We start from the raw sequence: 26,677 nt of genomic DNA on the forward strand, positions 1-26,677 counted from the left end.
TAATTTATTTTTGGCTGAAAAATTTTTTTTTTTACTAGCAATACTGAATCGTTTCCACCCAAAACGGACCAACGCCCTCACCCTTCTTCCCCCTCCACCCCCCTAAATGACATGACACACATTTACATTGAATTAAATGAAAAAGAAAAAATCAATAGTTATACATACATGTTTGTGCATATTTGATTAGCCACTTTGAATTTCGTGATTCTGAATTCATAATTGTAATCAGTGATCCAAGAAAGTTTTTATAAACAAATACTTGAGGATTATGAAGATTTTTTAAATTTTTTTGTCCGCCATATGGAATACGTCATTTTAAATTTCGTAATTCTGCCTTCAGATTTGTAATCAGAGACCCAAAAAACCCACTACACAAAAATTCATGCATTTTAAAGGACATTTAAATTTTTTGTCTGCCATATTGAATCCACCATTTTGAATTTCGTGATTTAGAGTCTCTAGATTCGTAATCATATATCCAAAAAAACCTATTACAAAAAAATTCATGCATTTTGAAGACATTTCAATTTTCTTGTCCGCCATATTGGATCCGCCATTTTGAATTTCATGATTCTGAGACCAGATTCGTGATGAGCGATCCAAAAAACTCTTATATGTAAGATTCATAGGAATTGAATGTCTTTCGCATCTCTAAGCTCTTTAAAGATTCCTCTAATAAGCGATGGTTTCCCCGGCATATACCGGCCTTAGGGGCCCTCCTACTTCGCTTTAAAATTAACAAAAAATACTTCCTACTAGAGTAGGATATTTCAAAATTTGTTTGACATACCTTATAAAAAAATCCTCGATTTTTTTTTCTTCCTGTTTCATACAGAAAGTTAGAATTTAAGATTTCTATACCTAGTACATGCTACAGATTGAGGTTTTCACTTTAGAACAACCTTTAGTAACTGTAAAAACAAATATACAATCAATCCTAAGATTCCAACGGAATAGGATGAAATAGTTTCAGGTTATGATTTTCTGATTGTGTTGGAATTTTCTTTCAATTAAATCCAGTGTACTGTAGATTTACACTTGAACAACTATCTGCTACTATTAGCCATTGTTGGTACTGCCATCTAGTTCACAGAGTAAAACTACAGAGTTGCTTATCTTATCTATTTAATGAAAATTTTTAATTTTATACGGCTATCAATAACACATGATGAACAAAAAAAGTAATTACATATTGACTTTATGATTATAGAAAAAAGTATTTTTTGAACTAATACAAAAAGTTTTTGCATTTGTTACAAATTTTTTCAGGAAGAGAAAACAATGAAGAGAGTGATCCAGAATTGGAAGTTGTAAAAAAAGAATGGTTCCAAGAGTACTGCGACGGCAAAGAATTGGACAATATTAACAACAGCGGAAAGTTATTTTTGTTGTTCCAAATCCTTAAAGAATGCGAGGAAATAGGAGACAAAGTGTTAGTGTTCTCTCAGTCTTTGTACACACTGAATTGCATTGAATATTTCCTCGAGAAAATTGATGAGGCCACCCAAAACGGTACTCCCGAAAAAGTCGGTGGGCATTCAGGCGCTTGGTCAATAGGGTTAGACTACTTTCGTTTGGACGGAACGTCTAGTTGCGACAACAGGGCAATCTGGTGCAACATGTTTAACAACCCTAACAACATCAGAGCGAGGTTGTTCCTTATATCCACGAAGGCTGGCGGTTTAGGAATAAACCTTGTGGCAGCTAACAGAGTAATAATTTTCGACGTTTCATGGAATCCGTCACATGATATCCAGAGCATCTACAGAGTGTATCGTTTCGGTCAGACCAAACCCTGTTACATTTATAGATTTGTTACATACGGCACAATGGAGATGAAGATATACGAAAGGCAGGTTACCAAACAGGCTATATCAAAACGGGTCATCGATGAACAGCAAATCGACAGGCATTACAACCAGAACGATTTACAGGAACTGTACAAATGTGACTTGGAACCCACCGATCGACCCATACCAATGGTGCCCAAAGATGTGCTTTTGGGTGAGTTGTTGCAGAAATACGAGAAGACAATTTATAAGTATCACTTGCATCAGTCCCTGTTGGAAAATAAAGCAGACGAAGGGCTCAACGAAGAAGAGAGGAAGGCTGCTTGGGAGGAATTTGAAAATGAGAAGGTTCTCAGGAAGAACACAGGAACCGGTTTAAACCCTAACTTTAAGGTCAATGCTCAAGCAATAGAAACTGCCCTAGCAAGTATCGTGAGGAAAGACAACCCCACTTGGACGGACGTACAAATTAAAGGGATTATCCCGGCACTCGTTCAGCAACTGCAGGTCCAGTTGTCTGAAGGTGACATGACAGTAAGTGTTTCAAATATTAATCGTTCTGATGAATATTCCATTCTGATTTTTAAACTTTAGATGTATGCTAGAGTACAACAGGAGATACAGTTGATGCAGGAAATGCAAGCTCAGAAGCTGAGAGAGGCGTATTATCAGCAACAAGTTATGAGGATGATTCAAAGACAACAGCAACAGGCAAAACTGATGGGCAATTTATACGTTGATCCTAATCAGTTAGGAAGAATGCCAGGAGGGTAAGAATATATTTTAATATATTTATTTTTATTATTACAAATACAAGAGTAAATAGTAACAGAAACATTTTCTTCTAAAGTTGACAAGTCGTGGCAGGGATAAAATTAAATCCTCATTTCTCTTTGTATTTTTAAAGGTTAATGTTTATGCTTTTAAGAAAGTAATATTTAACTTTTATTGATATTTTCCTTATTTTAATTTTGTTAATACTCTTTTTAATTGATACAATAATTTTCTCGGTACATATAAATCATGGTACAGGGTGTAATTTTGAACGGGGGTCAAATTTATACGGAGGCTAGACTACCCTCGATCTTTCTTCTTTTTTTAAGGGTCCTTGATTTGTATACACATTTTTTTGATACTAGATCTGTTCACCACTATTACCACAAACTGCGAGATTTGCACTTGTGATGTCATCTGACAACTTATTACAATTTTCCTCTTGGTTTCGGGAAGTAACGAACAAAATGAGTGTTTAGGAAGCTCGACCTCAAAAGTTAAATGAAATATACGAGGGGATACCCAAAAAAAACCGAAATTAAAGCTATATATTTTCAAATTGTTTACAAAACAACCTTATCCCCTTCAAAATTCTCTCCATTACAACTAATACATTTGTCCCACCGGTGCTTCCGCTGTTCGAAACATTTTTTGTAGTCATCTTTAGATATAGCTGACAGCTCCTCCTTCTTTTTTTTTCTTGATCTCTTTAATGTTGTCAAATTGCTGTTCTTTCATGCCTCTTTTCATGCGTGGAAATAAGAAAAAGTCGCACGGAGCCAGGTCAGGCGAGTAAGATGCGTGGGGCAGCGGAACCATGCCATTTTTAGCCAAAAACTGTCTAACAGAGATGGCTGTGTGTGCAGGTGCATTGTCATGGTGGAAGAACCAGTCTCCTGTCTGCCACAAATTTGGTCTTTTTTGACAAACACTGTTGCGCAATCTTCTTAAAACTTCCAAATGAAAGGTTTGTTTGACGGTCTGATCTGGGTGAAACACACTCTGAATGAACACGTAGTTGGCATCAAAAAAACAAATTAGAATTCTTTTGGACGGGGTAACGATGACGTCTTCCATTGGCTTGACTGTTGCTTTGTTTCTGGGTCGTAACCATAGCACCATGACTCATCACCAGTAATGACTTTGACAGAAAATCTGGATCAGTTTCAAGCTGTTGTTTCAAAACACGACATATTTCAACTCAATGTTCCCTTTGATTGTCAGTCAGAACCCGAGGAACAAACTTGGCAGCAACCCTTTTCATTCCCAAATCTTCTGTTAAAATTTGCTGAACCGAGCTCAACCATCACTAGTTGAAACCACATGTCGTCTACATCCATATCTCACAATTTAGGCACAAAAAACTGGATTATAGCGAGCACCATTAACTGTTGTTGCCTGATCAGTCGCATTTTCGAAGAAAAATTATCATGTGACACGTGGATGCATTTGTTACTCAACAAACACTCGTGGATTTTCTGAAATCTAAATGCGACAATTTTATTGATTAACGAAGACATTAAAATGAAAATGAGCCTCTCCTCGCTCTCTGTGGATAGTAGGCTTCGGTTTTTGAGTTAAATTGAACTTTGTAAGCTCATGCATCTTCATAAATGCAAATCTTTCGTGAGAATACACTGTAGAGAGTTTCTCGAAATGTCCAATTCGTGCCCTCGATGCTGAATTGATGTTTCTGGACTCATGAAGTGCTTCGATGTTTTGTGTTGAAGGACGCCCAGAGTGTTTATAATCACCAATTGCTCCAGTCTCCCTGAATTTTTCAATTAATCTCTTCAGTTGATGAAGTTAAATCACTATTCCGACTATATTTTGTATGAACATTACGAACTATAGCTAAACGTTCATTATTTTTAAAATATTACTCAACAATGAAAACGAGTTGTTTTTTCGTGTAGCACTTCATTTTTAATAATCCTGAACTGTCAACTGTCACTTCATTTTTTTCATTGGTAACACTTTACCGCCCAAATGGTGCAAAATTCAAGTCTTGCGTAAATTTTGGAACACCCGATATAAATGTACTCTTATTCAAAGAACTTCGGAAAGAAAATATAGACGGCTTTAGAAGTAATCGAAATATGCTATTATATCAAAGTGAACAAGATGTCAGTTGTGACTTCTTTGCGCTGCAGGTAGTTAATAAATTTTGTTTATTTGTAAAGGTAGCAATTTCAAGTGCTCATTTCAAAGGGTTTACTTTGATCGATTTGACTTACTCCCCCAAATTAATATTTTTTAGAAATTATTTGAGGTGAAATATGTTTTGCAGTACCTTCAACAATCCATTTTCTGGTAACATGAACATGAACCAAGGAGGGCCGAGCACAGCTCCGCGATTTTCGAATGATGTAATAGAGTTAAATGACTGACCATAAAAAAAAAATACCTTCGTATAAGTTAACAGAAATAAGAATTATAACTTTAAAAGTGTAAATATTAGTTAGAAGCATTTGGATTTTAAGTATTGTGTTTACTTTATTCTCATTTCTGTGATCAAGAAGTTTTTAAATATTTCAAATAAAACTAAAATAGTTAATTAAATGTTGCATTTTTTGTAAATACATTTATACTCAAAATTAAATTATTTATCATTACAACGGGGTTTTTTTTATTTTATTAAATTAAATCTTTTCATCGCCAGTTCCCTCTTATTATATTCGTCTAACATCGTTGCCACTTCCATCCTTTCAGCAGCTATGTGCTGTATATTTGCCAATAAGTCGGGGTACGGATTTATAGCTTTTACAAAATCTTTTTGATCTAATCTGTATATCTCTGACACCTCAACAGCTATCACAGTTGCAATTCTGAAAGTATCTTTTATTATCAATGCAACCTCCCCAAAGTGAGCTCCATCTTCCAAGTGACATATCTGAAAGCAAAATCAGGCTAACATGAAGTACAATGCAATCACAAATCTATAAAATCACGGGAATTTGTCATTGCAACAAGTATTAAGTGCAGACTAACACAAATAAGTTTGCATCTGAGATAGCTCCACCCACAAATGCGCACTGAACACTTTAAAGAAAGAGGTGTATTTGTAATAGCTGTTTTACAGTGACAATTTATTGATGAATAAATTGACGAAGTTCTTCATGAATTAATTCACGAATTTATTGTGTGGTTTTACACTGCTACAGACGAAGTTTTTTGACGCATGAATTAGTTCTACCAACGAATCAAAGAAGCAAATAAATTTCAAAAATGTCACCTTTCCACTCATAATTGTAGTGATACAACAGCGGTACCATTCTGACACATATTATATAAATATTAGTGTTTGTAAGTAATCAGTAAAAACAATGTAAAACTAGTACAACACCACACAATTATTTACATATTCCAATAACATAACCTCATTACTGATCTGAGGCTGGAAATCTGTTGGGTTTTGGTACTTCTGAACTTCACGAAGAAATTGACGAAAATTAGAACATGCTCTAATTCGTCAAGAACTTGATGAATAAATTGATGAAGTTATTTGACAGCTGATTTGGTGCATTACACTTGTCCAATTTCTTGATGAAGCGACTTCATGAATTAATTGATCAATAAATTGTCAATGTAAAACAGCTATAAGTCCTCTATCTCAAAACGCCGCGCGTACGTCTTATTCCTTCTGGCCAAATGCATTCTTTCTCAATCCCGCTCTGTCCGAGTCAGAAAGGAAACTTTATGTGGGTCTCTGTATATAATATTTTAATCTGTACAACTACAGTGTCACAGAAAAGCAGGCCGGCAGACTCCTATTATCAAAACAAACATACCTATATCTGAGAATACTTCCTTTAAAAGATAAAAGATGTTAAAGTAAAATTTGCAAAATTGTTTGTTTCTAATGGTGGGGCATTTATCTTGAGACAAAATAATATCTCAGTTGAACTCGATTATTTCGAAAAAAGTTTCAGACAAAAGTTGTAGGGCACTAAGGGGTCATTGAAAGGATGATTCTACCCCTGAGCGCGCTTAAGGGTGGATTTTTTAATTCAACATGCTTATTTCAAGTCAAGAGAATAAATTTTTCTTTGTATCAAGAATCATTAGATAGAAAAATTCACATGCTAATAGTTACATTGATTTTTCATAGTTTTCAACCCGTAAATAGGGCTGATTTTTGAAAATTTTTAAAAAACTGAAAGCTATGCTCATCTTAACTTTTTACGATGAGTAATTTGAGACCAAAAACACATTTTTATCTATTTTCTTTAGTTCTCTGCGAATTGTGAAAAAACGGGCGATTTTTGCGGTCACTCTTTGATAGGGATGTTATTTGTTCCATTGTAGTGGGTATGAATTTTAGATTTCTGCTCTTTCAAAAATAATTGAAAAATGGGATTGCCATCACCCCTCGTCCTTCTCAACATTTTTGTATGCGTACCTATTGAAATTTTATTTTTGAATTTTCAGGTACATAATTTGTTTGTGATTATTTTATCTCTCTTCTCTATCTGTCTATCTCTCTATTCAATGGACTGTAAAGCGGCCCACAGCTCATGTCTTTTAAAAAGTGTTATTTGCATTGAAAACTGCAATAAATGAAAAATTTGTAAAAGATAATCGAAAAGAAATTACGCACTAGAAAAGTTTTAAAAAAAGATTTGATAAACATACCTACAAAAGAGTTGGGGAGACTAAGGGACACAGCAACCCCTTTTTTCATTTGTTTTTTGAAGTGCACAAATCTACATTATCTTGTCACAGTTGCAAGGGCATAAAAAATACTGTCCATGTCAAATTTGTTAATATCTTAAAAATCAAGTCATTATGAAAAAATTAATTTAAAGCATAAATCATCTTAATTTGATCCCAGGTGTCTGTTACCAACAAAATTCTTTGACCAAAAATAAGAAAAAAGTTTAGAACCACAATCAATGCTTGAGATACAGCGTAGTAGTTAATTTCATCGTTATTCTTATTTAGTTTACATATTTTTAAAAGATACTTTGTCAGTTTCATACATAATATTTTTTTAAGAATTGGCGGAAAAATACCTTCTTTTTTTAATCATGTCACAATTCTAGCCATCTGAATTATTCCGTTGTACAACACATGCCGCTGTATCTTCTTAACAAAGCATTTGTGGACCTACATTCATAAGAACTTGTTTTTATTATTTTAAGTCAAGCAATCGCCTGCAAGATTTTGTTAATGGAACATTTTAACACACTGTATACTCAAAACAAAAAATTACCTCTTTTCCTGACTTGGTATAGATAGCCACAGTCCCTGTAGAAATAAAGTACATACTTGCACCTGGAGTATTAGCACGAATTATAATATCGTTAACCAAATACACTTCTATCCGTAAACAAGATATTATTCTTACAAGTAGATTTAAAGGTAAATTACGAAAAAAAATTACATTTTCCACTAGTTTTCTGCAAGCATGAAGATTCATTTCCTGTAAAGTAAATGTGGTAAGTAAAAATTAATATTTAACAGCAAATAATGTCCCTAGCTATTGATAAAGTTGTACAATATCCTGCTATTTTCCGGCAAATTCCCTGTTACTGTCCCTGACATATAAACTAAATATTGTTGTTTTTTTTATTTGATACATGCATTTTAATTTAAATAGTACAGATGATTAAATTTTGATAGTATTTTGATATACAGGGTGATTTCACTTTAAGAAACTGCAAAAATAGATTAATTGACAAAAGTAAGTAGTTTGTTCGAGGTAGAGTGTTAAAGTTTATAAAAAAAAAAATTCTGCAGTAATGCTCTGATGGAATTGAATAAAATTTACTAACAACATATTCACTTAAATGTGGAAAGACTTAATTTTGAACAATTGTTGTAGGACTTGTTATTTAATTACTTACGTGACTTATTTGCTGATGTTATTTTATTATTTCGTGTGATATTTTTTCCAGAAATAAAATTATTCCTACAAAAAAATCGCCAGTGGAGTATTATTTCTTGGGAAAAGTTAACGGCCGCTTTAGTAGCACGTCGCTGGTTAAAACCACGAGATTAATATTTTATCATATTAATGATATTTTAATTATTAGAAAAATTCAATAAAACATAAAAAACATGCCCAAATATTTCGTAAATGGCTGCTACTATTAAAAAAGAATATTTCATTAATTTAATGTAGCAGTACCTGAAATTAACAATATTTCTACAAAGAAATGCATGTGGCTTATTTCTTTTTTGGCAAAATGGGGTGGCACCATCAGTAGCGTGCCACCAGTTAATGTCACGAGGTTAATATTACATTCAATAAAAGCTCTAATTAAGGTGAATACGTTATAGTAAATTTCATTAAATTTCGTTAGCGCATTATGAAGATATGACATAAAATATATATTTTTATGTAAACTTTAACGCCCTGTATCTGGAATACTGCGTCCCCCAGGAAAAAAGTTTATAGAGCAAACTCTACTTATTTTTTGGTAATGAATTTATTCCTGCCGTTTCTGTATTTAAAATGAAATCACCCTGTAATGGCAGTTAAATATAAAATTGGTAGGTAATAGTTAATATGCGGAGGAATGTTTAGAAACATCAAACATAAAGTGACATTTTACAAACCACCGTTTTGGGGCAAAATGGGAACGATTGTGGTACTTTAGCTTTGTTTTGGTTCCGACAGAGAACGGTTCTACGACGGTTCAAATTAATTGACCATTTTATTCATAAGAACATCTAAGCCAAGACATACTGATAATACACTTGGGTAACTATTTTGAACTGTTCTAGGACCGTCCGCTGACAGAACCAAAACAAGCCATTTGTCAGTCTAGGGACTGAATAGATAATACATATTAAAAAAAAATAGCTTTCGTAAAAATAACAATCTGTACTATTTGTTGATATATTTTAAAGGTTCTATGAAAGTGTTTTCTGATAGCGATAAGTTTAGTTATAACACCTGGAACTTTCGATGATAATGGTGAACGATAAACAAAATTTCATTGTTCTTATTTTTAGTTTCAAACTGTAGAAGTTCATATGAAATTTATATAGTGATATTGTCAATAATCTGATTAAGTGCAAAATCGCTACCTTTTATAGTTTTTTCGAAGTCAATTGAAGAACCAATAACTTCAAGGGTACCTATGTACCAGGCTCGGTCACTACACAGCAACTCGGCATTGAAATATTTGAAAAACTTGTTCCCATATTTATTTAGCCATACCCATAAACAGGTCTGGTCGAACTAAACGTGGATGTGATAGAAATGTATACGCTCAGTTGAAGAATGCAAGCGTGGGCAAAGGAAAACGACCACAGTTGGATTGGGCTACTGGGCAATAACTCACAGCAGATGACAAGGTTTATAAATTGCCCAGCAGTGCAGTGCAGCAATGCGGAATTTGGTGTGATTCAGATAATTTTAATTTATTATAGGCACCCTCTATCAATCATTCATATTACAATTGCGAAAGGGAGAAATAAGAGGTATATTTTCTTTACTAATATCAAAACTTGGCATTTTGGAGACCTTTTGAAATGGAACAAAACGAAATTTACTTCCAATATAATAAAATTGTTTGAAGACATAAATAATTAAAATATGTTGTTGAAAAATGAACATATAATAGAAATTTTCTACACATTATATCCAAATTATTATAATTTTTTACCTTTAGCAGAAATTTTTTTTAGGGACGCCTATGAAACTCATTAAATTTTATTACCAAATGTTTTTTTGCATATTCAACTGACTTCGGAAAGACTATTAGTATACAGGGCTGGAAAATCCACATAGTCCATCTGCTTTCACATGAGAGTGACAAAGTAAAGAAATCCGTTCCGATAGATAAGGATGGCTATAGTGAAGACGTTTCATAATCTGAATAGTCACCCCCCCATTTCAGGTTAGAAGTGGGACTGACTATTCAGATTATGAAACGTCTTCAATATATCACTCTCACGTAACGGCCGATGTACCATGGGGACTTTCCGAACCTGTATATACTAACTCCTACGTTAAAGGGTGTTTTTAAATGAAGTAGCAAAAATGGTACCAGTGAATGTAGAACCAAAAGTAAAAATACCTTATATGAAATCTGCACCCCTAAGGCGATATACCCTCTTAGAGGGTATTGAAATTCACATTTTAATTTTTTTCTTTAACACGAGGAATGCTAGAGACACGAAACTTGGTATGAGAATCCTACTAATAATGAGACAACTTTTCAATATTTGTTCGATCATTGGCATACTTTACAAAGGAGTGAAACAGTCAACCCCATTGCAATATTTTATTAGAAATTTTTTATATGAAGCAAATTATTTATTTAAAAATATTTGCTGCGAAGACTGATTTATTGCGCAACTTTTTTACCTCTTGTAATTTTTCGATAAAACTTATAGTTTTCTAGTAAAAAAATGGGATGCGTCATCGTTCACTAAAGGGGTAATTGCAAAAATTTGTAGAAATAAAGTAGGCAGATGTCATAACAAATAAAATGTTATTTATCATATTAATAAATTGACACTTTCTGTCAACCAATAATTAGTACTAATTGATTAATTTATTATCAGAATAATTATGGCAAATAATATATATACAAATGACGAATGCTCCAAGTGTTTTTGAATCCAGAAAAAATAGTAACGCTGCAGTAAGATTATACCACCAAAGATATCCAAACCGACCGATTCCTCAGAGACAAACATTGGCCTTGGTGGAAAGAAGGCTTCACGAAACTGGCAAAATTCAGCCCAATCGTGAGGGTGCCAGAAGAAGGCGTAATGTCCGAACTGTTGAAACTGAGGCAGCTATACTGGAACATCTAGAACAAGACTGTGGTACAAGCACAAGACAGGTGTCCAGGCTACTGCAAATTTCTCACAGTCTTGTGTGGAATGTAGTGCATGAAAATTTTTTATACCCTTTTCACCATTAACCCGTGCAAGAATTGAATGACCTTGATTTACCCAACCGTGTGGATTTTTTTCAATGGTACACATTAATATTTCCAGGCATGACTTAAATTTCCTAATGAATATACTTTTCACCGATGAAATAAATTTTCCTAGAATAGGTGCAGTAAACTTTAATAAAATCATTCATGGTCAGAAGAAAATACTCATGAAATAAGTATTTGTTTCAAGATGTCAACATAATTTCAGTTCAAATGTTTGGGTGGGAATTGTAGGAAATACTCTATACTCCGCGGTTGAATTTATAGAGAGTGACTCATCGCTAACTTTTGGACTAGTAAGGGGGATGAAGCGTGCCGGGAACGAAAATCCATTGGCGTGTCTGCGTAAAAGGCAACAAGATATAGAAAATATTGAAAAAAGATGTTTAATGTGGATAACTTTAAAACACATACATAACTTTTTTTACGGTTTGCTATAACCGGAACCTTAATCCATTTTAATTATTACAGCATTTTAAAATGCCCCAGTTGTGTTTTAAAATTTATAAATTTATTATAGCCTCGGAATTAGACCCCTCATCTACGCTTATGTTATGACGTTTCTCAGGACGGGTAAATCAAGTCCGTTTACACCCACTAAAAAAAGCATTTCCCTCTTCCCTACCAAGTGCAGAAGACAGAGATAGAATACAGATCGACGTCTAGTGTAACTCAATCTATAGACGATTACAGATTCTACCGACGTACGTAGTGAGCGGCACAAAGATAAATAATGAACTGTTATAAAAATAATTTTATACACATTATGGTAATAGTGTTTTTATATTATGTCTGAGTCACTCTCTATAATTTCGACCACAGAGTCTAGTAGGTCCTTTTATTCTTCCACACAGGCTTGGAGCGGCTGAGTATCTTAGATTTTTTAACAAAAATCTTCCAACATTACTTGAGGATGTAGCTCTCGCTACACGTCAGGTGATGTGGTGCCTGAACATAGTACACTTGCCGTTAGGAAATGGTTAAATTTAAATTACCCCGAATTGCTGAATTGGTCGTGTTCGTAATACCCCTGTTCGCTGACCTGCACGTTCTCCTGACCTAATGCCTATGGATTTATTTTTGTGGGGACATAAAAAGTATTGTTTATGCAACTCCTGTTGCCTCCTTAGAAGAACTACGCTTAAGAATATTTCAGGCAGCAGATGACTCGCAATAACCAAGATCTGTTTGTGGGAGTACGTTATAACTTCAACAGACATATTAAAATTTTGAACGAAATTTAATTTTGCATTTCTTATTTTTCATTTGTATTAAATTTTATTTCAGATAAATAACTACTTTTTTCATTAATTAATAGCAAATTATTCTTAATGTTATTATTAAATTAGCAGCTTATTGACAGAACGTGTCAATTTATTAATATGCTAAATAACAATTTATTTGTTACGACATTCGCTTACTTTATTTTTACAAATTTTCGCAAATATCCCTTTAGCGAACGATAACACATCTAATTTTTTTACTAGAAAACTATCGGTTTTATCGAAAAATTACAAGAGGTAATAAACTTGCGCAATAAATCAGTCTTCCCAATAAATATTTTTAAATAAATAATTTGCTTCATATAAAAAATTTCTAATAAAATATTGCAATGGGGTTGACTGTTTCACTCCTTTATAAAATATGACAATGATTGAAAAAATATGGAAAAGTTATCTCTTTATTAGTAGGATGCTCATACCAAGTTTCGTGCCTCTAGAATTCCCCATGTTAAAGATAAAAAATAAAATGTGATTTCAATCCCCTCCTTTAAGAGGGTATATTGCCTCAAGGGTGCAACTTTCATATAAGGTATTTTTGCTTCAATCCTTTTATTTTTGGCTCTACATTCACTAGTACCATTTTTGCTACTTCATTTAAAAACACCCTGTATATTAGGTTCTGGAAAGCATCATTTTTGTGTTGTGTATTTAAAATTTCTAGCTCTGAAATTACATCGAGGGGTAGAAAGACATGTACTTACTTGTCTTAATTGTTCTGATATCGTTGCCAAAATCTCATTTTCTCTAAAGTACCTCTTCTGATACTTGAACTCGTAGTACGTCAAAATTTTACTTTTCATTTGAGCCGGTAACTGTTTGTGTTGCATGTATTCCTTCAATTGCTTTTCCATTTCATCATATTTATGAGCCGAAGATGTTCTGCCCCTATTAATTTCCATTATCATTGCTTAAATGTAATACAGCAAATTGTAACATATATTTTTCATATAATTCAGTTTTAATTACCCAAAATAAAAATACAAAACAAGCTAGAGCCATACCATACACAATATATCAAAACTATTTGGTACTCATTTGTTGGCAAATCTTTTCCAAATCCAGAATTGTACAATATAAGTGACTTACGATGAATAGCCTCAAAATATATTTCCCAAACGTTACTTTTATTTGACTTACTAAAAAAAAAGCCAATATACGTTTAACGATTATATTGTAGTTACATAAAATATTTTGAAAAAATGGAAAAATAAGGTACTGAATCCAAATTACCTGCTGTATTGATAAGGTTCCAAAAATACTCCACTAAACAGTTGATTATCTTCCCCTAGGTGGAATTTTACAAAAGTTATAAGACAGCACATCACATGCCAGAATATAAATGTGTAGAAAAACACCATTGATGTCATATAGGTGTAATGATTTATGTTAAAATACTGGAAAAGGATCATATTTAAATGAATTCGTTAAATTATTAAAGAAACATACTTACATCAGCTATGGTTTTGAAATACTTGGAAAAAACTATAAGAAGAAAAAATCTAAAGATTAATAACCATGTGAAATAAATATGTACACTAACGTCTTGTCCCAAAGAAAAAAATATAGCCCAGTTCACAGGAATTGCGCATAATACATCCACAATTAACGTTGTCCTAGAGTAATGCCTAAAATAGTAAAAATAATACTTTTGTTAAAACATCAATAAAAATAAACTTAAATAAATATAGTGTTTTTAAATTACAGGGCACAAATGCTAACTTTTCAAAATAAAAAATATGCCATTCACTAAAATCACAAACAGAAAAAAGATGTAAATGAAAATAAATTTTGTTATTGTAGTTTATTATAAAATTTAATAACAATTTCTTACCGAATTCTTTAATTTAAACTTACTCCATGGTCCACTGCAGTAACTAGATTTTCTTAGAGAAAGTTAAAAACTTTTTTGCTAAATTAAAGCTATGATTCAACCATCTATTATGTATCGAGGCAAAAATTTGTATGCTGATAGAGGGTTATATATATTTCAAGACAATTAATTCATTGGTTTCGCTGATAGGTACTTATATGCAAAGGTTTTCATTAATATGAACATAAACATTCAGACCTTGCAAATGAAGCAACTTTTATCAAGATACAATTGGCCTAATTGTCATATTTTAGCTTCAAGATTATCTGATAGCATTGATGCTCGTTCACATAAAAACATGCTTATTTGTATTTACCAATGGCGACTTACAAAAGTATTTTCTTGAAGTCCAATACTACTTCTTGCATTGGTTCATCATAGTATCCTGTTAAGCAATTTATAACTATATTTAATAATAGAAAAGTGTCCATTATCATTCTAAATGTTAACCATTCTTTTGTATAAACAAACGATTCCAAATTATCACATAAAAGGAACTTAAATGGTGATGCAATCAGCTCAAGAAATATTACTATTACCATTACAATAGCCCATACTATTCTAAAAGTATAATATATTATGAAATGGGATTGATTATGATAATATAGATACCACTACCTTGCTGTGCAGAATGGATGAATTCTAAACTTATGGTGTCGAAGTTGCCTTTTTCTTTCTTTTGTAATGGCACCAAAGCTTCTTAGGTGGTGTGTGTAAAATTTACTTGCTTCTGATACAACTATCATTCGAATTATCCACCTTTTAAACTTAGACCAAAGAGATGTTCCTGGTACTTCTTCCCAATCATATGTATCCGAGATATTTTCTAAAGTGCAGTCATGTCCGTATCTGGCAAACTACTTAAAAAATTATTTTTGACTACATACAGTACAAATAATATTTATATTTTCTTTTTGTTATTATGAATAACATTTTTGAATATACTTACCAAACTTCGCGATGCTCCTGAATGGTCTTTACCAGTCATTTTTTAAATTGTTGTTTAAATATTTTATAATCCTGTAATGACTATTAATTAACTAAAAGCATATTTTCACTTGTAAATAACACATCTATGTCATATTTGTATTAATTGTTATTTGCTTTCTGCATTCAAAGAATTCAAAATCGTAACTTACAGTTTCCAGTTTCACCAACTGTCACTTTATCTTAGCAGCTAAAGGTATATTCCCACAACCCATGGTAGAAATAACTGTAGAGTATAGGTATGTCCCGTGCACAGTATACTAATCATATTGGTGTTGAGTAAAATTAGTTTATTAGTATACTCTATACTGTGGTTCGGGGTATGGACTAACAATTGTCGTCTGCGTTTTCGTCACGTAATGGAGATTTACAAGTATACTTAATTATCTTCAATACCAAAGGATAAGGATAACGATATTTAGAATTCAAATTAATTATTTTATCAATTACGTCCCTCTGTAGATTAGAGATATTTTATTAATAATAATAATCTAAATAATACACAATTTAATTCTTCACCACACTTACTCTTGCCCTTACACTTTCTACATCATTATTTCCATTTAGAAGTGTATATACAAACTTTGGCTATTTTACTGAAATCCAGAGAAGTCAAGAATTTATTTATTGCTACTTATATCAACAGTAACACTAATTAGGTTCCACTGTTATAGAAACTAAACTATTTTCTTCGTCACTCTGTCATGTAGCCGCGTTTTATTTATCTGAAATCTCAGTAATTAAAATGGATATGAGTTCATCGGACCTAATAACTGACCAACCAGCATTTAAAACAACTCAGATCTCAGTAAATCTCAACTAATTAACCAATCATCAATCAAAATATCTGACGTTGGATGGGATCTTCACCATTTAGGTTACTGATTCTCCAGGTAAGTAAATACAGTTATTAGACATAATTTGGTGGAATCTCAGTTAATCTCCACTAGATGAATTAATATTGAAAAAAGTTGTGTTGAGATTAGCTGAGTTCTCAGGGAAATAAAACCCGTAATGACTGAGGAATCCGTCGAAACAATACTACTGTTTTAGGTTCAACCAGGGAGACTATCCTCATGGGTTCAACAGAGAATGGCTCTAGGACAGTTCAAATTAATTGACAGTATTATCAAGTCATACAGAAAGACTGCAGATAACGAATCGTTACCTCCACTTGGAGTTGTATCTCCAGTCTTGGACATCCAGAAAGACTACAGAGTTATATGTATACTTACGTTGCACAAGAGTGTTACGTTGACCGAGATTAGAGACAATCCCTGGGTTGTCTCTGCTGAGATAATTTGAATTTTGAATCAACATAACTAACCCTGTTGATATTTTAATAAATCATCACCAGAGGGCACGTCGTTCGTTTCAGTAAGCAAACTGTTTATTTATCGACCACTGTGAAGGCGTTTGGCTAGACATTTATGCGCAATCGCGTAATGACACAACAGAGACAACTGTCATTAATTTACGAAGTAGATTATTTGTGATTATTAATATACAAAAATATACAATTTATAGTAATTCAGAATGTCTTACGCATATTTGTTTAAATATATAATCATTGGAGATACTGGTAAGTGGAAGGAAATTATAAATAAATTATTCAAATGAGTTTCCAATAAATCCTATTTCAAAGATAACAAAGAATTAAGTTGGAAAGTCAATAACATTTATTGTTATCATTAATAATTAGTAAATATAATTAATTAATTTAATAATTATTAAATAAACATAGTTCAATAGAAAACAGACATGTTAATTTCATCAGTGCATTACTTACACTTGCAGGTGTTGGGAAATCTTGCCTTTTACTCCAATTCACAGATAAGCGATTTCAACCTGTGCATGACTTGACAATAGGTGTAGAATTTGGTGCTCGAATGATAACAATTGACAGTAAACAAATTAAGTTACAAATATGGGATACAGCTGGCCAAGAAGCTTTCCGATCAATTACAAGGTCATACTATAGAGGTGCTGCTGGTGCTCTATTAGTCTATGATATCACCCGAAGAGAAACCTTTAATCATCTCACAACTTGGTTAGATGACGCTAGACAACATTCCAATTCAAATATGGTCATCATGCTCATTGGAAATAAAAGGTTCGACTTTCATTGTAATAGTTGTATTCCAATCGAAAAATAAATTGTTATTTGTACTAATTCCTATCATAGGAGAATCTGCAGAAGTCTATTCTTTTTATAATGGAATTTATCCGGTTTAAATTTGAATTAATTTGTTGCAAAAAAGAATCGTGAACAAAATTAAGACAGCTGTTCCATTGATACGTTTTATCATTCTTAATTCTTATATTACAAATTTCTCAATTTTGTTTTAAAAATAGTGGCAATATTAGTACTATTTTGTAGTGATCTAGAGAGCAGACGGGAAGTTAAAAAAGAAGAGGGTGAAGCTTTTGCCCGTGAACATGGTTTAGTGTTTATGGAGACGTCAGCTAAAACTGCTGCGAATGTTGAAGAAGCGTTCATTAATACAGCAAAAGAAATTTATGAAAAGATTCAAGAAGGTGTTTTCGACATAAATAATGAGGTAAATATTCCTAATTTTCTCCTATTATACATGTTGATACGGGGGTTAACCCAAAAGTAAGGTTCCTTTATTTTTTATAAATAAAAAACATTGTTTATTTTCATAACAATTTACTTGGTTGTAAAGCTTAAACAATTAGCTATTTTTCAACATAATCTCCATTTCTATCCAAGCATTTTTGGACACGGTGCTCCAACTTTTGTATCCCCATGTCGCAGAACTCCGCCGCCAATCTGTTAAGGAAGCGAGTAACCTCTTCTTTGACTTCATCGTTGGTCCGGAAGCGAAGTCTACCCAAGTGTTCCTTCAATTTCAGGAACAAGTGATAATCACTAGGGGCTAGGTCCGGACTATAGGGGGGTGGGGAATGACAGTCCAACCAAATCTTTTCAGTAGGTTATGAGTTTGACGAGAGACGTGGGGTTGAGCGTTATCGTGAAGAAGCATGACTTCTGTGGCCAGTTTTCCTCTCCGACGGTTTTGGATCGGCCCGTTTGAGTTTCGTTAGAGTGTCACAAAACCGGTCTGAGTTTATCATTGTTTCAGGAGGCATAAAGTGAATCAACAAAATCTCTTTACGGTTCCAAAGCACCGTAACCATCACTTTTCCAGCAGATTGTGTTTGTTTAAACTTTTTTGGCTTAGGCGAAGATGAGTGGCGCCATTCACGTAATTGTTGTTTTGTTTCGGGTGTGAAATGTAACACCCACGTTTTGTCACCCGTAACAATTGAGTCCAACAATTCCTCTCTCTTGTCTCGACATTGTTGACGAAATTGGCGGGCACAATCGACACGATGCCGTTTGTGGTCTTCTGTAAGCATTCGTGGGACTCACCGCGCGCACACCCTGTGATACCCCAATTTTTCAGACAAAATTCTCTGAACTGAGCTAGCGGAAATCTGAGGAACCCGATCCTCGAGCAGTAGTCTCTCGACCTTTTCGGCAGTCTCGTCTGAAATGGACAGTCTTTCGCTCCGGTCTTCATCATGAATATCCATATGACCAGCAGTGAACTCCCTACACCACTTGCGAACGTGTTGCACAGATATGCACTTTTCACCATAAACTTGGCACAACTGACCATGAATGTGAAATAGATGGAACTTCTTTTGCGTTTAAAAACCGTATAACTGCACGGATTTCACACTTGGCAGTAGCAGCTAACGGGGACTTCCATCGCGGACGACTGCTAGGCCAACACTAAACGGCAGAGACAAGCGGGGAATATTGGGATCAAGAGAGGGTGAGCTGCTGCATATGGCAGTGTTGCCAAATTTTGCCTAATACCTTCTCGGATCTACCACTTTGGGAACCTTACTTTCGAATCAACCTTCGTATTAAAATGGTTTAGGTGGAAATATTATAGAAAGCACGAGTTTTGTGGTGTTCTAAATAACTCAAAATCCAAACCTATATTGGCGTAGTTTCACAAAAATAAAACGACCTGTAAAAATAAACTCGGTGTTCTGTGATATGTGAAACGCCATTAATTTTAAGAACCTTGTGGAATTTTCGTTTGTGTAATAAAATGGGCTATAATTTCAACAGGATGTGTACCAGTGGTGGTTGGTGGAAATTGAAGTAGTCATATTTTGATTATTTTGTTACAACTAAGAAAACAATTCCATTGATTCCCCTAAATACGAAGTATTTAGTTACATGAAATTTCAAAGATACATTGTGTATTTTGTCTTACATATGGGTAAGATTTCTCTTCCTCCCTCACACATCTTCTTGATGTGGGGCATATTTGTAATATGGCATGGGTGTAGATTACTTACACACACATATTCTTAACAGTTGTTTTGATTGTTGAATATGATAGATTGACATGGAAATAGCTAAATGCTAAATCATTCATTGGTATGCTCAACAGGACATGTACATTGCAGAGTAGTTGTTTCTCACAATGTTATTAGTAGAGAGCGGACAATGTGTGACTTTAACCCAAAGAATAGGTCAAATTTTGGTAGAGGTGTGTACGCGTTCAAAAATGTATTGTGTATAAACTATGCAAAATATAATTATTATGTATAGCAAATATATCGTATTATCCTCGCGAAGATTTGTACCCTTTATTTAAAATCCATAAATCATGTGAACAGGTTAAATAGCGAGAAAATAATTAAATTAATTTATTTCTAAAGAAATGAAATGACACTCGCGCCCATCTCTAGTCTTTCCGTCGACATCGGTTGCGTTTATCGAATTCCTATTGGTCAGAATTCAAACTGCAGCCCTGTTATGAATGGAGCGTGAGTTGGACTATTCTATCATGTGCGTCGCCTGAGGATATTCGTTACATTGACTCCTAATTTCCAATTAAAAGAACGACACTATTTTTAACCGAACTTTATTTAATAAATATGTAGTATACAATTTCTGATTTTCTAAATATTTTATAACACCTAAAAATGTATGTACCATGGAATTTTCGTGAATTACCACGTAAATTTCCGATGCATACCCGACACGCCACTGCGTCATGGGTAATGTATCTAGGTTTATGAATGACATATCTATGTTCAAGGTTAAAGTCACAATTGTCCGCTCTCTGGTTATTAGTTAAAAAGAGTATTTATGATTGTTAAATGTGAAATAGTGAATTACTGTCATTGGGATCGTATAACTGGGACTTTATTCTTGAATTATAGGGAGTAGAAGGAACGACAGAAAGGGGGCGTGTCTATTAAAACTCTTTAATCGGATCGGTATTCTTGAATGGTGTTCTATTGAGTAATGATAGAAGAATTGTTCCCTATTTCTTCTACTGATATTTTCTGGGGAACAGGCAGGGATCATTAAACCTAACCATATATTTTTTGACATGTTTCACAAATTACGAATTCCTCAATCTGTCTGTAATATCTCTAGTTACTGTTTTGTGGTGATATCCTTCGAGAAATTTGAGGAAACGTTCGTATAATTTGTGCAGTACACGAATAAAATAATAAAATAAAATGGATCTGCCTAATATAGTATTAAAATATTTGTAAGTTCTTCCCAGTTAGCTCTCATTTTCTCTTTAGTGTAGCTGGATGTTAACTTTCATATACATTTGATTTTTTACCCTCAATATATTCTATTAGAAGTTCTTTTTGTCTAGAACTTACTCAATTTAGCTTCGGTTTTTTATTAATTTCCATTTTCTTTCCTTTTTATATCTCACTTGACACTGACAGACAAATAACAATAACTCTAAATAAATTAGTACTTATTTCATGACTAGCTCATCACTAGTTTTCATTCTACCACCTATTTACTGCTTTCTGATTGGTCGGTACATATGACAACATTGTTCCTTGTTCTTCTCTTTCAAGGTTCGATCCAGTTGTGTCGAGAATACAGTATGAATTTTCTGATAGAACAGTAGTAGAGCGAAATGAGGGAACGTTCCCCAGGGAGCATTCTATTCTCTCACCGTCAAGAATCTAGCTCCTGATGACTTGTACCTAATGATGAAAATTAGTCACTGGTCATTCAACTGTCAATGAATTTTAAGGTGGTTTATACATTTATCAAAGATTATATGGCATGCCATTTCATCCTCCTTTATTGCATAGTGTACCATGGATTCATCAATGTAAATGTTTCCTCAGGTTATAACTTGTTAGCAAGCCTGAACCTACTCGATTTGACATCTACTTAATTGCAGGATATATTGACATGTTACTTTTTGTTCATAGTTTATTTGAGCTTCAAATTGCTGTTTTTGTATTGCTATAAGGCTCTGATGAGACATATTCTAGTTTCACCAAGTTACATAGTTACTATGTCAAGCACGTCAATGTTGGCATTAGAAGTAAAAATTTCTCCATAGGATTTCTGGTTCTTTATTTCCAACGGAAGCACTTCCAATGTTTGATTATCACAGTAAATAAGAATCTGTGTTAATTAAAAAAAAAATTAAAGTAAATTGTTTTTCCATTCCGTCCAAACTTTTTGCCTGTCTGTGTAACATTTTCTAAATAATTTATCTAAAAGATACTGACAAGTTTTAAATGGTGGTCATTGAAAAATGGAAATTAATATAGAGCTCGAGGCAGTTCCAGAGTTTGGATGTCAGACTAACAAGGAGAATGTAAGGTAATCGGGTTTTTGTAATTTTTGATATTATGGTAAGTGTAGGTTGGACCTTGAATAGGAATTTTCCGAAGTAGTTCGAAGCAGCATTCATAAATTACCAAGATAATCGATTTTGAAGTTTAACCTGCCAGCTAAATCCACTACCACCAGATGCGACACATTTTTCAACTGGAAGCGCGGCCTAGTTGGTAGCGTTCGGTTCCGATAGTCACAAGATCGCTGGTTCGAGTCTCGTCACATGACATTTTTTTTCCCTTTCAAAACGCACCATATGTTTTTTTTTTATTCTTTTTCTCATCTCGAAAATTATGAACAAATGAAATATATATATGTAGGAATATTCTTCAAATATTTCATTAAACTTCACAATATTTATTATGAATTAACAATAAGGCTTCTTTAAAAAAAAAAAACAAATGAGGTCAGGTAGGATGTTCTTTTATTTTATATTTACAATTAGTATTTGACGCAGTGTGACACAACCTTTCAAAATGTTAACGAAGTTTGCTTAAATGTCGATATTTTGAAAACAAAATGCGCCTGTAAAAACGTAACATTTATACGGTGTGCTAGATGCTTAAAAAATTTCTGCTTCCCATATTTCTATGATAACTGTACGATTCTGGCTCGTGCCGTAATATCAAAAATTACAAAAATCCGATTACCTTGCCTTCTCCTTGTAAATAAGGATCTGCGTTTATTAAAAAAAATTCTAATTTAAATTGTCCCATTTGATGTAAACTTCTTGACCGTCGCTGTATAACTAACTTTCTAATTTAAGTGAGGATATTGTAGAAAGTTTGAAAAATGGTGGTAGTGCAAAAATGGAAATTGAAAAGTATAGAACTTACATTTTTTCAACATGATGAGAAAATTTTTCAATTGAAGACCTTTGGATAAAAAGGAATTTGGCCACATTAGCAAAGTTTTAAGTACCTAGTTATAAATAAAGTTTATTTTCAATGTATCAAATACATATTCATATAAATAATGAAGTGTTTTTAGAAAAAAATTATAGTACCAGTAAATTCAAATAACATTGAAATAACATTAAGGCCTACGGTTGTCATTGACTCTCACCTCAAATTCTTCCAGATCTACCGTATCGCTTCATCCATTGACAGTTGAATAAAATTGTTAAAGCCCGTTTCTTCATATTTATATTTGATTTGAGGAATGTGTGGTAAAAGTAGTGGTAAAAGTAGCGGCAAGTTCTTCGTATATCTTTTGAAACATTTCCTGACATCTTTTGATGAATAGTTGAAATATAATCACATTGCATGCCCCACTATTTCTCATTTTGATGTTGTGGATAACTGTATATTTTTGTTTTATTTCCTTTTTACCCCAAAGTTATCAATTCTACCAGGGAAACCTGACAATATCGGGGAATTTTTTGGTAAAAATGTTTTATACATTAGAATATTATTGATATCGCTATTTATAATTTACTTCTTCAGGCCAATGGTATCAAGATAGGTCCCCAGCATTCACCCACAAATCCCTCTTTACCAGGTGCCGGAGGAGCTGGAGGATCTCAAGGCTCTGGTTGCTGCTAGACGTAAAGTCATACAAATAAGGGTTTACGTGTAAACAATTTAAACCCATGTAACTAAATGGAAGTGGCCACAAAGAATTTGTTACATAAATTAATGATCTAATATCTTCCGAAACGTTACGTTAATTTGTTTTAAATGCACTATTAGAACATTGTTTAAATATATCTATCGGAAATATTTCGTACCACTGTCATCACTGATGAGTAATTTATGTAATGAACTTATAAAGTCATGTGATTTTTTCAATGTATATTTATATTTAGCCGTCAAATCCAGATAATATTTTTATTATTTCTTTGAAGTGAATATAGTTATTTAGATAAATCTTTATTTTATTCGGTTAACAATTCGTGTTGTACTTTGTTCAAAGGTGTGTTCTAGTTGTCTAAGTTACCTTCACTTATTGAAAGATATGATATAGCCCAAAAATGTTTTTTATGTAAGCTTCGTAAATCAAAATAAAAGTATAAGTTATATTTATATTCATTTCATTTTACTAATATTCCCATTCTATTATTTTCATAAGTCGACAAAAGGAAAATTGCATCCTAAAAATAAAAAAAAAATCTTCATGTTACTGGTCTTTAAAAAAGTTCTCCATTTCAATTTTTTTGAAGACGCATAACTTATTAAAGAAAAAAATTATACCAAGGTAAACATCTAAATATTCTAAATAAATGGTTTATATTCATCCAGAGAAGTTGCAGACACTATATTAAAAATGGAAGTGTCTAGCGATTTCAACAAAAGTATCCAGGGCTGCCATTTGAAATTTCTCATGAGTAGTAGATCCAATCATAAAATAGCAGATTCAAGGGAAAGGGTAGATTTAAAAAAGTGCGCGAAAACTATATTTAAAAAAGCGCGTGAAGCGACGTGCTGAAGTCAATTTTTTTTAAACTAATTGTAACAGAAAGAAAATTACATATTTCTTTATTATTGTTTAATTTATTCACAAATAAATACAAGTTTAAGTTAGGTAGTAGTCAGTATATAGGTTTGTTTTTTTGTCATACTCTATTTTGATCTAAATTGGTTACTAATCACACTCCGAACTCTGATAAAAAAATTATGACAAAGAAACAAACTTATTATTCAAAAGTGCTTTCGACGGTTCCCAGGTAAAACAATTAGCATTTCGTAAGAGGCTTTTTGCCTCCAATATAGACTCGCAGGTATCTACATCTAAGGAACTTCTTATATTAGATTTAACTAGTTTATGTTGTGAAAAATGACGTTCGGCAGTGGCCGAGGAATGTGGTATGCACATTAAACATTGTAAAATTATCGTTAAATTAGGATACTGCGGCTCATTTAAATTATTTTTGCATTTAAAAATAAATCCCCAAAATTCTTCAAAAGAAATATTTCTTCTTTCATTAGCATCATTATTATAGGCTAATGATCCCCACTCTGTATTCAAGCACTCAACATCTATATTTATTTGTGTTTCTTCAGGTAGGTAGTTAACAATTTTCACTATTGAACGCGTATTGCCTGCTTTCTCTGGTGAAAATTCGTTCAACATGAACAGGAGGGGATCATCGAAGTCCACTCTCTGCATTATTTGTAACGATAACTCGATGTAATATTTTAAAATATTTATCCTAAATTTTTCAATTTCACTGGGTGTAATAGTCTCTTTAGCAAAAAGTAATTCAACTTGCGCACCACAATATCATTCTTCTAGTTGCAAATAGTTATGAGGATTTTCAACATTGATTTTGTGAAGAGGAGTGATACTAAGTAATTTTTTTTCATAAAATTTTGCAAAATTAATTTAAATGAAGCACTAATTCTAGAAATTAAAACATGTCCTTCAAACGACTCAGACTGAAATTCTAAATTCATATCGTTTACAATTTTCAATATGTAAGATAAAAAGAAAAAATATGCTTTGAAAATTACATTCCTTAGTTTTTCCAGAATATTAATCGTATTTCGAAATTCGCCTTCTGTGACAGCATTAGTGAAGTATAATATTAGTGCATTCCAGTTATGCAGAATTCTGTCTACCACAGCCTAAAAGATTTCAGCATTTTTAATTAATTCAAAATATAGATATAACATAATACCTGTAGAGAAAGCCACCTTGTCTGGGAGGGTTTTAAAATTTGTAGTGGTTTGATATTTGCAAACTGTTGATACAAAACCATAAAAAAAACGAATCACGATGACTAAACATTTTTGTGTGCTGACATCAGTAGTCTCGTCAACAATTAATGAATAGAATTTAGAAACAGATAATTTTTCTCTCAAATTTCTTACGCTTTCAAATGCAAGTTCTTTCTTCGTTAGTGTTGTGGCTTTTGTTCGACCACATTTCAAATCTTTTGCTTCATCTGAGTCTGTACATATTGATTTTATTAATTTTGACAAGAGATCCATTAATAGAAAGGCTAAATTATGTTCATGCAAGAACATTACTAATTTCAGTTCCCCAGATCTTACTGCCCTATCATGATTAATTTTTTTTATCTACAAAATCTGTAATTTTTTTATTAACTGGTGTGCCTGTGGTTTTTCTTTCATGTCGTTTTGAATTCTGATGTCTCATTATGTGTGTATAATTACACACTATTTGGACATTGCACCACTCACAAAATGGTGAACCATCTCTATTTTTCATCCAAGGAAATTTTTGTAACCAATCCTTGCGGAATTTCTGATTATATTTGCGCTTTTTTATACATACATTTTCATTTCCAGATTCTGAACTATTATCGGAGTTCTCAGAATTACACTGCTATTGTACCTCTGTTTTGAAGGCTTCCGTGATTTCACTTACACTAATTGTTTTTTNTCAATTTGTTTTAAACTAATTGTAACAGAAAGAAAATTACATATTTCTTTATT

The 26,677-nt window shown here is 32.9% G+C and overlaps 3 protein-coding genes across 6 annotated transcripts in view; 2 read left to right on the forward strand and 1 right to left on the reverse strand.

The window, feature by feature from the left end:
• The window catches only part of LOC108907208 (transcriptional regulator ATRX homolog), a 28,429-nt gene extending 23,300 nt beyond the window's left edge, over positions 1-5,129 (forward strand). For all 4 annotated transcript variants that reach the window (XM_018710777.1, XM_018710776.1, XM_018710778.1 and 1 more), the window contains 3 exons: positions 1,273-2,327; positions 2,388-2,563; positions 4,858-5,129. In XM_018710777.1, coding sequence (XP_018566293.1) covers positions 1,273-2,327; positions 2,388-2,563; positions 4,858-4,957 — 1,331 coding nt within the window. In that variant the 3' untranslated portion in view covers positions 4,958-5,129. The remainder of the gene's footprint in view (positions 1-1,272; positions 2,328-2,387; positions 2,564-4,857) is intronic.
• A 66-nt stretch (positions 5,130-5,195) lies between these two features.
• LOC108907207 (potassium/sodium hyperpolarization-activated cyclic nucleotide-gated channel 2-like) lies at positions 5,196-15,943 on the reverse strand. Its single transcript, XM_018710775.1, has 10 exons — positions 15,766-15,943; positions 15,576-15,646; positions 15,245-15,483; positions 14,957-15,187; positions 14,207-14,381; positions 13,987-14,150; positions 13,723-13,892; positions 13,458-13,663; positions 7,783-7,992; positions 5,196-5,460 (listed from the first exon to the last, which is right to left on the reverse strand). The coding sequence occupies exons 2-10, from the start codon at positions 15,612-15,614 to the stop codon at positions 5,197-5,199; spliced, it is 1,698 nt and encodes a 565-aa protein (XP_018566291.1). The 5' UTR covers positions 15,615-15,646; positions 15,766-15,943; the 3' UTR covers position 5,196.
• Positions 15,944-17,049: 1,106 nt separating this feature from the next.
• Positions 17,050-24,297, forward strand: LOC108907205 (ras-related protein Rab-2). The gene is made up of 4 exons (XM_018710772.2): positions 17,050-17,195; positions 17,411-17,726; positions 17,994-18,174; positions 23,723-24,297. The coding sequence occupies exons 1-4, from the start codon at positions 17,150-17,152 to the stop codon at positions 23,819-23,821; spliced, it is 642 nt and encodes a 213-aa protein (XP_018566288.1). The 5' UTR covers positions 17,050-17,149; the 3' UTR covers positions 23,822-24,297.
• Positions 24,298-26,677: the final 2,380 nt, after the last annotated feature.

The sequence above is a fragment of the Anoplophora glabripennis genome, unplaced genomic scaffold (assembly GCF_000390285.2).
Source record: "Anoplophora glabripennis isolate ALB-LARVAE unplaced genomic scaffold, Agla_2.0 scaffold273, whole genome shotgun sequence".
Lineage (NCBI taxonomy): Eukaryota > Metazoa > Arthropoda > Insecta > Coleoptera > Cerambycidae > Anoplophora > Anoplophora glabripennis.